The sequence below is a fragment of the Accipiter gentilis genome, chromosome 19 (genome assembly GCF_929443795.1).
Source record: "Accipiter gentilis chromosome 19, bAccGen1.1, whole genome shotgun sequence".
NCBI lineage: Eukaryota > Metazoa > Chordata > Aves > Accipitriformes > Accipitridae > Astur > Astur gentilis.
Window position 1 is genome coordinate 14,420,338 of NC_064898.1, and position 13,652 is coordinate 14,433,989.

At 36.4% G+C, this 13,652-nt stretch overlaps 1 protein-coding gene across 6 annotated transcripts in view; it reads right to left on the minus strand.

Annotated features, from left to right (window-relative positions):
• Positions 1 to 1,204: 1,204 nt before the first annotated feature.
• CNTN5 (contactin 5) overlaps positions 1,205 to 13,652 on the minus strand; it is a 679,382-nt gene continuing 666,934 nt past the window's right edge. For all 6 annotated transcript variants that reach the window (XM_049823513.1, XM_049823512.1, XM_049823515.1 and 3 more), the window contains 4 exons: positions 7,907 to 8,093; positions 7,340 to 7,452; positions 5,776 to 5,944; positions 1,205 to 4,093 (listed from right to left, as the gene is read on the minus strand). In XM_049823513.1, the coding sequence (XP_049679470.1) occupies positions 3,990 to 4,093; positions 5,776 to 5,944; positions 7,340 to 7,452; positions 7,907 to 8,093 (573 nt within the window). In that variant the 3' untranslated portion in view covers positions 1,205 to 3,989. The remainder of the gene's footprint in view (positions 4,094 to 5,775; positions 5,945 to 7,339; positions 7,453 to 7,906; positions 8,094 to 13,652) is intronic.

The window sequence follows — 13,652 nt, forward strand, 5'->3', positions numbered from 1 at the left end:
GGAGGCTGTTTGTAATAGCCTAAAGCCAACTAACCTATTGTGATAAAATGCTGTTCATTCTCTTTTATCCCTGACATTGTTTTACTCAAAAGCATAGGAAGTAATTAAGAAGGAAAATGTCTTTCATCTTCAGAGGAACTGGGATGATGGCCATAAAAGGGCAAAAGTGGGTTGCAGTTTGGTAGAAGTTCTGATAGGATATGGATTTTCAATATGCACAGTTCTCCATGTCAGCAAAAACAGGTCATTACAGTTTTCTGTGACATTCATAACTAATTTAATGGAAGTCTTGATATAATATGCCATTTAAGCCCTACCCATTTTGTAATTGAAGTCTCAGTTGAAATGGTGACTGTGGCAATCTATTTTTATTTCCTAAATGGGCTTTTTGACTTCGTACTGTGTTGCAAAGTCATCTACCCCTATAGATATGCATTTCATAAAGAGAAGTGATGGGGCATTATTAAAAACTCAAATAAAACTATCAAAAAAGAAAATATTTGCTGTAATTGGGTCATCCATTATTACCTTTTTTCCTCCAAAAGGGTATGTGTATTTTTGAAAGCTTTTTTGTTATGATGTATCACACAAAGTATATCAAATATAAGACAAAGCAACTAAACTTTTCAACTGATCATGAAATAGTCATGCTGTGCTTTTGTGCCTGCACAGCCATGGGGTATCAGTGACACTTGAAAGAATGTTATACATGCCAGAGAGGTCCCAGAATCTATATAATACTTCAGTATACAGAGGATTGCCCTTGGTGGTTTCCTTATAAAGCACTTCTTTTCATGATTTTTTTTTTTTTTTTTTTCTTTTTTAAATGCAGAGAGCTTTTATCTCTGAAACTAATTTGCAGACTTATTTTGAAATTTTTTGTTAGGTATAGTTTCATCTTGAGAGTTTCAGCCTTCTTGCACCTTTCAGTTATTTAATTATAAAAGTAGTATCTAGCCAGGGAAACCAACACATATGTGGAATTAGAATGATGCCAAAAATTATTTGATTTTTAATGGCTGCATTTTCCACATTCACTGTTGCAGATTCATCATTTTCTTCTTGAAAGTCATATAATTAAAAGGTTGCGGCTGCTGGAATCCAAAATGTTTGTGTCACCCTGTCCCATATGAATATAATTCAGGAGCTGACAGGAGATAAGATAAAAGTCAATAAAAAGAGAATTATTTATTAAAAAGGTCTAATGTTACAAGAACAGTACACAGGAACTATTATATTACTGTGTCTTCCACATCGTATATACCATTATATATAGCATATATACAGATTGTATACAATATATCTAACATTTTGATATGGGCTGTGACAGTATCTTTCTTTTGGTCTGCAAAACAAAGTTTTTCTCTATTTTTTTCCTAACAGATCTTGTGGCATTATACAAAAATACAGTCTCCTCAGTGACGCTGGACTGCACTATTACAATCTTTTACATGAAAAAGGACAGAGCTTTCCTTTGCAACTAAAAAATAGTATGTCATGATAAGGAAACATCTTCTTCTACAAAGTAACAAATAGGTAATACATAGGTACTTAAACATTTAAAACATGTTTATTAATATATTTAAGATGCAAAATACATATTCTGTTCATGTTGAATATAAAACATACCCCTTTTTGTCCCTGCAATACAACAACATTACCTGATGGTATGTTCAGTATTTCTATCTGTATCTTGATACTAGAGATCGAGATATATCTAGATGCAGCTCTATCTCCTTATCAGACTTTCATTCTTCTTATAAAGCATAGCCATTTATTGTATTCAGAAAGTTGTTTAACCAACACGCCACCAGCAGTGACTGTAGCCTTTTTGAATACTCTGAACTAAACTGCATTGGCAAGCAACTGTATAAAAAATAGAGGAAATTATGCTTAACTAATTTATAAAATAGCCATTTTGCTTTTTGGTTTATCACTTTACTCTTGTTTATTTTAACCTTTTGAAAAATGATGGTTTGCTAATGCAAGTTCTCCGCACAGTAGCAATGCTGCTGTATTACAAATGACAGCAGGTAGTTATTTTCTGTGAGTTTGCTCTATCAGCAAGGTTCATTCCACCTTCCTTTCTTTGATCTTGAAGGCTTTTCCAGACGCAGAGATATAGGTCTTCTGTCTGTATCTACAGTCTATGCTCGGATAGATATCCTGCCTTTGTTTTCCCAGCAACATGGTGACTAAGTAAACTTAAAACCTATTTTTTAGAAAATTATTTAAAATATTAGTGGGTCATAAAGAATTGAGTTGAACCATCTCTGAAAAATTTTACTGGTAAAATATTCAAGAGAAAAAATAACTTAGTCATCAGTCAGCTTTTTACCTTCCAAGCACTTGATTTGTGTTGTGCTTTCTTGGCTTCTATTTTAAAGCTGTGAAGAAAGGGCACAGTTAGAGAGTACTAGATAAATGCCAAGTAGTATTTTGCTAGTAAACTGGTGAAATAATAGCAGTTTAGACCTAGAACCCATAAACCAAAATAGATTTGCATGAAAACTTTTAGAGGGATGGACAGCTAGAACAGCTACTCTATTAGGACTTGCCCGTTAAACTCTTTTGACTTCATTTTTCCCAGGCAAGGGAATATACATCCTAGGTGCAATCCCTAGACATATGGTAGTAAAACACCCTCCGTCATAATACTGTGCACACCATAATTGTACAAACACGCACACCATATACTGTGGGCATCATCTTGATTCAGATGCCAATATGTGGAAAGGCCTTCCACTGTAGAAAAATTGTCCAAACTGTCTATTGAGTGAAAAATTGGTACAGCAGAAAGTGGGCATTAAAATTGATAGAATACAGTCCCTACAAGAATAATCTCTAGTGAGCTATAGAAATAGAGCCAATTAGCTAAATATCTGGAATGATGCTCAGTAGCACTTACTTATACAAGAATTTTTTTTTTCAAATACAGCATTCTGCAAAGTATATCCTACTGGAGTCTGTATATATGTGAATGATTACATTTCAAAAAATGTTAATATTGTCTCCATAATATGCTTTCATATACACTTCAACTTGATTACCAAATATACAAAGCACAGAATCTTACTTAAAAATGGACCCAGAGGAAAAAAAGAAAAGTTACAACTGAGAAGTGATTGGAAAAAGTATGTTTATCTCCTTGCATTTGCCCACTTAGCAGCCTAATGTATAACATGTTTAAACGCCCAGTGGAGATATCATTGTCATATGCATTAGGAATTGATTTTTTATTTGCTATTGAAAAGAAACATTTGATTCATTTGACATTAAATCATGTGGTATTTGATAAAAAACAAACTTGCTTTCCTTTAAGTTTGTGTTTATTTTCTGTTTACCTTGCAATAAGATAAATGGCTTTTCTGCTCCATTTTGCCACTTTCTGAGTGTGCTGTCTAGTATTTTATTGACAATTCTTTTTGTTAATTAAATACATATTCATCCATTTTCAGAACAAATTCTCTATACTTTTGCAGTGGGCTGTGTATCTAAACTATATTTTTCTCTCTTGTCAGTAGGAACAGCCAGCCATAGGGGATGCAAGAAGTGACAAAGCTGTATCAAACTTTTTTCTATATTTAAAAAAGGATTTTTTTCCAAACGAAACAGATGTACTGTACTAGACACCACTGTATAAACAGCTAATGATACATGACTGGGGTCACCAAAATCGAACATTTTAAAAAAGCAAAGTACGTTCGACAGAAATTACCTTTGCTTACAAAAGCTTATTACATACAATCTGCATATTTTGGGGCCAAGAAATGTCCCCTCCCCAGAGGACTTTTACAAGTAAAGGAGAGAAAAAAACCTGATGAATTATTGACCGTGTCTCCAACACTCCTCTAAGTGCACCACAGGCATTTCTATCGGTCTTTAAGCATTAGCTTGGGTTTCCAGTTTCTCCACGGACATAAAACTCCATCCCTTGGTGTCATCAAGCTAAAGCAAACACATAACAACAACAACAAAGTCTGCAGTCTTCACCATGAGGTTGAAGGAACCACCAGTGCCAAAAGCAATGTTACAGAGGACGAGGAAGCAGACAACACGTGTAAGGTGGACTGAGCACTTGTTACTTTCCCTCCTGAAATGAAAAACAAAGTAATTAAGGAACAAATGATGCAAAAGGTTCTCAGTACATTTAGGTACCAGATTTTGCCCCAAACTTGTGTTCTGTTACGCTCAGCAAAAGCCTAACTTTTAGGCAATGGATTACCTTATGAGAACTCCTCTCACAAATTAGGTTCCTTATGCAGACATAAGGAAATTGGGGTTTTTATGATGATATCTACAACAACTCACATGCTGAATTCTCATATTCAGTCTGCGAATGAATAGGAAATTCCAAAAGGGTATGTGGTTTTATACCTTAATCCTCAAAAAGTATTGGGATGCAGAAGATGCCCTGAGTCACAATCCCAGTGTTCTTCCTGGTACAAGGAATGAAAGCTAGCCCTTCATCTTGATGGCTGTCCGGAGGAAAAAGTGGTCTTTTGCCCAGTAGCACAGTGATGCTTTTAGATCACTTCAGTCCCTTAAAAAGCCATGCTAAGGGGCAATGTGCTATGGGCTGGTGCTGGCAACAGGTCACAGGATGGGAAGGGAACCAGACTGGGTTTCTTTGGAACACAGTTGTCCTAAGTAGAACTGATCTGTTGTGCATAGTCTAATAAAAAATATCAGATTAGAGGGAATGAAAGACTTTGTGGCCTAGAGTTATGGGTCAAAAGATACATGAAACAAATATTCCATGGTGTCTTCTGCATTCTGATAATAGCACTGTAGTTTGTGACTAGACTAGAGCTGAAATTTTAGGTCTAGATTGAAGTTTCAGACTCACACCTTTTGGACAGTACTCCTTAAGGACTAAAAAGTCAATGTTTAGTAGAATTTTGAAGTGTTAGCAGAAAGTTAGAGTTAAGATGCCTCGTTATGTTTAGGCAAAAGACACTGTCATTTTCTGACTGTTCTTGCCACTAATCCTTCCATCCCTTTCTTACCTGTGTAATACTGATACCTTAAAATCTTTCAACATATCCCAGTAACTGAGGAAATAGAAGCTAGACATCATAATTTACTTCATGATAATACAGTAATACTGTAATATGTTAATAATTTAATAAAGTAATGTCTACTCAAGGGAGTCAATGGAACCTACAGAGAAATTCAGCTTATTCTAAAGCAGGCACACACACAGGGTTCAGCTGCCTAAATGCATGCCATTTTAGCTGTGTTGGACAGTACACCTCTGGCTGGTGGTCCAGAATGGTGTGCATATCCTCTAAGTAAGTCCCACACCATATCTGTCAGCTCTGTGCAAATGTTTGGGATGCCTGAGGACGTCTCAGATGTCCTTATATGCCTATGTCTGAACATTTAAATTCAGAAGATCAGCTGCATTGCTGTCTAGGCAATTCCACTGTCAGTCTGTATGGATTACAACCCAGCTGACTATAATGCTATTTGAGACACCTAGTGCATGTGTAGACATCTACACCTCAATTAGGTTTCCAGCTGTCGTCCTAGAAGGGGAGAGGCTTCCTGTAAATCCTCTGCTTTGTTCTTCAGCCCCACATGGATGCCTCAGATACTCTTGAGCATCTCAAATATCACTAGATACCTTTGTTTCAGCATAGAACTGAAGTCTCTGATTAATGATTTTATCTAATAGCTAGACAACTGTAAGAATTTTTTTCGGGTAGAGAATAATGGAGTTAATGAGCATTGGTATAACCACTACTATTCCAAATATAAGTGTAACCTTACCTGAAAAAGATGGAACTCTGATCTGGGGACTCGCAGTCCCATCCCCTCCTTCACTGACTGCACACACCTCAATGATGTAGACACCAACATCAGGAAGAAGTACCACTGCAGAGGTTTTCTGTGTTTCTATAACTTGACTGTTGCTCTGGCCTTCTTGCCTAAATAATACCTATGGTCAATAGAGTAGATAGTGGTTATAGTGTTCATTCAAGTTATATACCAGACATTTTGTGTAGATAATGCAGTTACTGGAATGTTAACTGTTTCATGCTTTCATTAAGGATTTCTTGACATTACATTTGAACAGTTATCTGCTTTTACTCTCCCCTCCACCCAATGGCTTCAAAACATAATAGCAAAGTATATTAGCAATTAATGAACGTGAAAGGACATTGATTATGATCCAGAGTGAAGATATAGCATTTTCCCTATCCATCATTAGGTGTTACAAAATTTTTTCTCCAAAATTTCTTCAAAATGCATTTTAGGTTCCATTTGATTAAAATTCTTATCCCCAAATTCATGTAAATATTCACATTTTTGGCTCAAGCACCCAACTTCGAATGTAAAGAAAATGCCCTAAATAATGTCCTTATTGTGTTTACTGTAGCTGGCTAATTCAACCGAGAATAGCTCAGATCTGTCCCTTCATCTCCTGTGAAACTCAGTATAAGCTTATGGTGTGTGGGAGGGAAGCAAGTGAGTACATAACTGTCTTTTTGGTACTTCTGCGTACGAACTTCTGTTCCTAGACAAAATTGAAAAGGTCAGAGAGGTGTAAAAAACCAAAGTAGTCAACTCAACTTTTTCAGAATCTGAACTATTCTGATAAAGGTTAGAGCAGTTTCTGGTTTATTAGAACCATTTTACCCTTTCTTGGTGATATTTCCTGATGTATTAGAGGGAATATCAGATTGTAGTCTATAGAAATGACTGTATATATGCTTCCCCCCCGCCCCCCCCAACAAAAAAAAACCTTGAAATCATTCTGCTTTGATTTAAAAGATTGCAATGAATTCCACTGTTTTTGATGACTTGTTATGTAAGAGTTAATCTGGTTTTTACTCTTTAAAACTTCAAAACTTCAAATGCCAGATATTACCATCACTGATTGTTGAACATCACCAACATGATCACAAAACAAATAGAAATATTTGTGTTTCTGCTCCATAAAAATATTAATTTTAATGTCATTTTAAGATGCTTCATTCTTCTGCATTTCTCTAAATCCTACCGCAAACACAGTTAAATTGAAGTGTTAGTAGGAATTTCATTGCAAACTGGTCTTATTAATAGACACTTCTGAGTCAGATATGATGAACTGATCCCCTCAGATAGAGCTTACTTAGTTTATAATCAGTAGTTGAAAATCACAACACAAAACTTTGGGACATTTCACTCTTTTCAATTTTATTTATTGCTTTTCATGGTGATAACTGATTGCAGACAGTGTTTATAGCATACTTTACTAACAGAGAAAAAGAAGAAAGGGAAAAAAGCCAACAAGGAAGAGGAGTAGTCATTTGGAAGAGAGAAAGGTGAGCAAGGAATGGGAAGCACTGACCTTGTAACCCATCACATCAGATTCATTAGCTAGAGGTCTGACTGGCTCCCACCCAAGAGATACATGAGAGCCGTCCTGTATCCACATAATATTGCTTGGTGCTTGGCTGGGAGCTGAGGACAGAAAATAACATGTACATAAAAATAATTTATAGGTAGTTTCTTTAAAATCAAAAGAAAAATATTTCAATCTTTCATTACATTTACAACTGGTTGTATAGCAGGCTCTCAACTCTAGCTGGAATTTTTAAAGTGTTTTTTTTTTTTCACCAGAATTGTCATTTAATAGATTGCGGTGAATTTACTCAGCCCACCCCATAAGCTCTACAAAGCTTATGAACTTGAACTCTTTTCTCTCCCTTTGTCAAATATGGCTCATTTTCTAGGAAGATAACCTTTGTTATGAATGCAAAGTCATATGAATTCATGTCTAAATATCAAAGCAAAGCCATGAATCAAAACTGCACATGATTCCTGATTATTATACACTCTTATCAAAGGAAAACCCAAGAGGGCAGACATTGCTCCCTGACTTCTTCCTTTAAGCAAAGGTACTAAGATCACTTACGGGACTTCTTTGTTGCTGCACGCACAGCAGTGCTAGGTGGTCCATACCCTGCAGCGTTGTACGCCCTCACCGTTAGGTGATATAATGTGTTTCCTTCCAATCCTGTCAGGAGGATGGATGACTCATTTCCCTCAGTTTTGACCTTTTCTGCTGCTTCTTCCTGCTCCATGTCCTTCCAGTAACCAACCTGAGGAACAACCAACAAGTGACCAAATGAAGGATTAATATAGGCATCTAGGAAGTTCATGCTTCCAGATGCTCATACTTGTTACCTTGCGGAGAGTTTTTTTGCCATTTCTACCTTTTGTCAGATCATCAGGCCCTTTTAAACACATGGGATTTGCAGCCTAACCTCAGAGCTAAGCAATGCTTACTTCTCCAAAATGGCAAGACTCAGAAGATCATGGTATTACCTGAAGCACATTGAATTGCTCTGTACTGGCACAAGAAGGTGTAACTACAAGATGGAAGAGCAGAGGATGAACATTGGCAGGGAGTCAAAAGTATTTCAGAGAATTCAAGGAGAGCTCATCCTCTGGTAGGTCACCAGAATACCACGCTGGAAAGCTCTGACCACATCAGTTAAAAAATGTTGTGAGCAATATTCCCTTTCTGTCTCTATGCAACTCAGAGCCATGAGATTTCTTATCAGTATAATGAATGGGAAATGACAGAACACCAAAGGAAATCTTTCATTCATCTGAAAAAATCTTATCTGAAGAAAAAGACGGAAGTGGATTCAGTTTTAGTTCTTGGATATAAACAGGGTTCTGGTAAATGCAATTTTGATAGTCTGTTTATGCCCTTCCTTTTCAGACATAAACTCCCTAAATGATCTTTGGTGGGTTTTAGTCCATATTTCTGGTATCTGCACTGAGTTTATCATAATCTCAAAGAGCTTATAGAGCTGAGCTAGGAATTTGACTAGTCTCTTTCCTCCAGGTTTGCAGGGCATGACTGGAAAAAAGCAGTACTGTCTCCGTTTAATGTATTTAGCTGACCTACACAAGTACGGTAATTCTCATGGGGCCCTATTTTCCCTAACGGGAGATGTCACTAATGTGCCATTCAAAGACCTATATTCAGCTTACAATTATTCATGCTGAGACCTACTTGCATTTATTCCACATTTTGACCTTTTCTGTGAAGTTGGTTATTTCATAATAAGTTATTCATATTGTATCTGGATAACTTTTCCTCTGAGAAAAAGGTCATGGACAATACAGCACTCTTGTGAATGTATCCCAGAAAATGGAGAACCAAAAAAACCAAAGGGTTCATAGGAAAATAAGACCAATGAGTACAATGCTGACCTTTTATAATTGCACTAGGACTGCCATCTGAAAAAAAGGAAAAATCTAGAAAGGCCTGGCTGCAAAAATATACATTTGAGGTCATATCTTCACTTGTGTAAAGTTGCTCTGTTAACTTTGATTGAGGGTATATCAGTTGGTGTCAACTCAAAGTCTACTCTTTCAATTGTAAAATGCATGTAAACATCTTTTTTTGTGTGCCTGCATTGTCTCATGTTAAAATGCTGTTGCTTTAATTCTTAGGTTAATTGCAGCTCAGATAGCAGATCCAGCTGTCATTACCACTTGTTGAAACAAGTGTGATTCACTGAAGTATTTTTGTTAGCTGCATGCTTAACCAACACTGTTGGGATCTGAAGTAACATCTAGTCACATCTTTTTGGAAAGAAAAAAAAACAAAAAACCAACCACCATTTATTCAGACACTACGATCGAACCTGCAATGCTTATTTTTTCTTGGGCAGTCAGATTCCTTTCATTTTACTTGCAATGTATCTTTACAAACTTGACACTACAGTGATGAGAGCCACACAGTTTTAAGCACTGTATGAACAGGTAGTGAGAGAGAGCGTATGTCCTTGAGACCCTATCAGCCAGTTAATGAAGTCTGCTGAGGATCCAACGGAGAAATGGTCAGAAAGGAAAAGTGACTGGTCCAAGGTTACACAGGTGGACAGTAGCAGGGATGAAAATGCAACTGAAGTAGTGAAATCCTGGTTCTAGAAAGCCAGGAGCAAAATTATAAGTAGTTCAATAGCTCTCATTGTTTATTCACGGGGCACAGCATGTCTCATGTGAATGCAATGTACAAGACAGTAGATAGCCCGCAGCTTTTGCACTGAGCTTTTGTTTAGTATAAAGGAGTTGTGAAAACCTGATTTTCAAAAATTGGTGTTAGGACTACACAGATATAAAAACGTGATGAATGTGGAAGAAAGCTAGAAGCATAACTCAGCCCTTTTGATATTTTGCATGTGTTTGGAAATGCTCTCCACCACTGCTTATATGGCATTATCAGTTTGGGTACTAATTATGTTTTGCACATTAAGTCTGCAAAAATAACCATAGTATGTGCCTTACCAGTTCTGCTGCACCACATGGCAAAGGTGTTCCCCCTTGGCAAAGAGGTATTCTTGGGGGAATGAATATACTGTATTAAGCACCAAAAGCATGAAATGCAGTTTGGCAATACTTCTATTTCTGTTTCTCCTGTAGTTCAAAGCCCTTAAGTGTTTGGTCCCTGCTTTTAAAATTCCCCTTAAAGTTTTGCTATTTGAGTTTGGACTTTGATCTCAAAATATGCTTTTCTCTTTCTTTTGTAATGCCCACATCCGTTTGTTGATGGCCAAATGTACTAAAAGAAAAAGTGGTTATAAAAAAAGAGAACTCCAATGATTGTTGACTGACGTTGATGGTGGGGGAACATACATTGATTTGAACTGAAATGAAGATACTGCTGATGTTCAAAAGTGTTGGACATATTTCTTAAAACAGAGGGCTTGTTTATTTACACTTCTATGTGTTTGAGCTGTTTTTTTTTTTAAAGTCTTGCTATTTTCTGTAACCTTAATTAATACTGCTCAGAAGGGATTTACCATATTGGAGTAGGTTTTCATTAATATATGAATATTGATATAGCATGAGGCATAAATCACAAAAGAGGAGGCCACATTTGAAAAATGAAAGAAAAAGGTGGGGGAAAAAAGCATTTGGTCAATTTAATGCATTATTATTTGTGAGGTTTTAAATTTTTGCTGGGCTTTCTGTTGTTTTTCATTCAGCTAAAGAATAACAGGTTTTGATATCTGATTCCTATTTGATATCTTCCATCTCTTTGAGCTGGAGAGAAAGAAATAATGATATTTGAACAACCAAATAGAGGAGATGCAGGAACGTGCAACCTGCGTTGGTCTGACTGTGCGTTAAGCAGTTGTTAAAAGTAAATTATCACATTAAAAATTTGTTTCTGTCTAAAATTTTTCTACCTCTAATACTTACAGACCACTTCCTTGAAGTTTTAGATTACAAGAGATCTTAAATAATATTAGTCTTTTTCCCAAGTTGGTTTCTAGGGTGTGCATACTTTGGTATAAATTAGTCTGATCTAATTGCAGGCTCCTTTCTCTAAATTCAATAAAGTCAGAGTTATTGTCTGGATAGTCTTTCTGTTGACCAGATAGAATTAAAGCTACAAATTGTCCATATCGAGTAAGATCCTAAATTAGGTAGGATGAATCAAAGTGGGCAAAACACACAAACTTTCCTGGGCTCTCTGACTATTTACCAACATCAACAGTACTGACATAACTGAAAAAGAAATCAAAGAGAACTCAGAGTACAGAAAGTGCTAGGGGAGAAAAAGCAGTGAGCTGGAAGAACTGCTGCTAGCCCTGAAAAACAAACCAACCAACCACACCATGGTTCAGATTTGATAAAAACTGTTTTAATTATCATTATCAGAAAACCTATCAGTGCCTTGAACTGGTACATGGAAGTCATGCAGCTGTTAGCGCAATGGTAGAACCAAGCACTTAGGACAGAAAAGCTGCTTTGTGTATTGTCTCAAGACATTGATGTGACTGTCCTTCAGAACAAGGTAAGAGGTTCTTGCAAAAAGGTCGATCAACCTCAGTTCCTTCCCTCTCACCAAAACAATTGCTGACTGAAAAGAAGAAAGAAAACACTGTTCAGTACTCCTAGGTTCTGGAGTCTCCTCTGGAGTAGCTTGCATCCTCTACCTCTCTCCTCAGGTACTCTCTTCTCACACATAGCCCTGTGTACACATGGGATGAAAACTGATATTGTAACTCAGCCTTGAGGACTATCATCAAATATCTAGTCATATCTTCTTATGAAAAATCAATAATTATCTAGGTTTCTGATTGTAGGTAATAGAAAGCTAGTAGTCTTGCAACTAGCCATTCATGATGCAGACATTGCAAAGGGTATGGCTCTCCTGAGGCCCTCGTGAGAGATGTAGGGTGTGATCCAAATGTTAAGGACTTAAACAGCAGTAGTACTGCTCTGCTATAAACTCCTGCTTATAGTCTGTAGAATTTTAGAGGGGTTTGAATCAGCATATGAGTAACTTTGTAGGCAAAACTGACTCATATATAAAACCATTCAGTTGCTAATTTTGTGTTCGGGAAAATTCATTCATTCCAAAAGTGAAGTCTGATAAATTGATATTCAGGCTGGTGAAACACCAGTTCCTTTTTTTTCTGTTTTGCTTTACCAGCCTCTGGTAGAAACATCCATATGCTGTTTCTAAATTACCTCAAGATATACTTTACTAAATTAAAAAAAATAAAAAATGCCAGTACCATGTAGACATAATTTTCTGTTCCGCTGTAAAAACAGATGAAATACGTCTAAGAAACAGCAAAAACTTGAATAGTTCTCTTTGAAAAGACAGAATGTGATATAAACAAGTTATTATGTCAAGTAATCCTCTCTGAAAATAACATTCAAAATTTTCTGTCTTTTATATTTCTTTGTTGCAAGTTGATCTTTTGATTAGGTTAGTCAGGCTCTGATCCCTTGTGGGAATTCCAGTGAAAAAGACATGAGCTTTGTGATCTATACTTAAGTATTAGCCTTGGTTTTCTGGAAAAGAAAAAAGAAAACAAAAATATCTTTTCTTCCAGCCAGTAATTCTTTCGCTTTCCCTTCCCTACCAGTAGTGAGTGACAAAGAAAATATTGCCTAGGGCTGAAATAGATTTTATAACCTTCAGGTTATGGATTCTAAAGAATAAGTATGAACCATGCACTATATTTTTCTACCATTCTGACAAAGTTTTCAAGCTGCTTCTACTTTATCAGAGTGGCATATATTTAGTAAGGCATATATTTAGTAAGGTCGGGCGGACAGCTGACAAACCGGTACTGAAGTCAGGAATAATATGTGCTTTGGAAGATGCAAATGAGTACAGCAAACCTTGCATAAAACTCATGTGACATAACAGTTAATACTGCCTTTCAGGGATGACAATGTGAAATTGCACAAGTTACTTTGCCTTTCATTACTTCTTAGTACAAAGTGCAAACAGGACCGGAGTGAAAGCGTGTCACTGTGAACTTGTCCATATGCAGTAAATATTCTGTCACTTTTGTTGATTAGAGCCCAAACACTCAAATGCTAAAAAAATAGCTCACCCTTTTATAGTGCTGTTGCTAAAAGGCCAGGAAATGTGAAGACCATGTAGGTGGTTGTCACTGTTGTGGTGACCACAGGCAGAATACAAATTGAGACACGAAAACAGAGTGGCTAGTCAGATTATTTTGCATTCAACTTGAATTGAAGGCGACATTTTACTTGTGGTCCACAATAATTCTACATTAGGAAATAATTGTTAAAAAAAAAAAAGATAAATCTTTTATCTATAAAAGATAAATCTTTTATCATCTTTTTATCAAAGTCACTGGATTTCT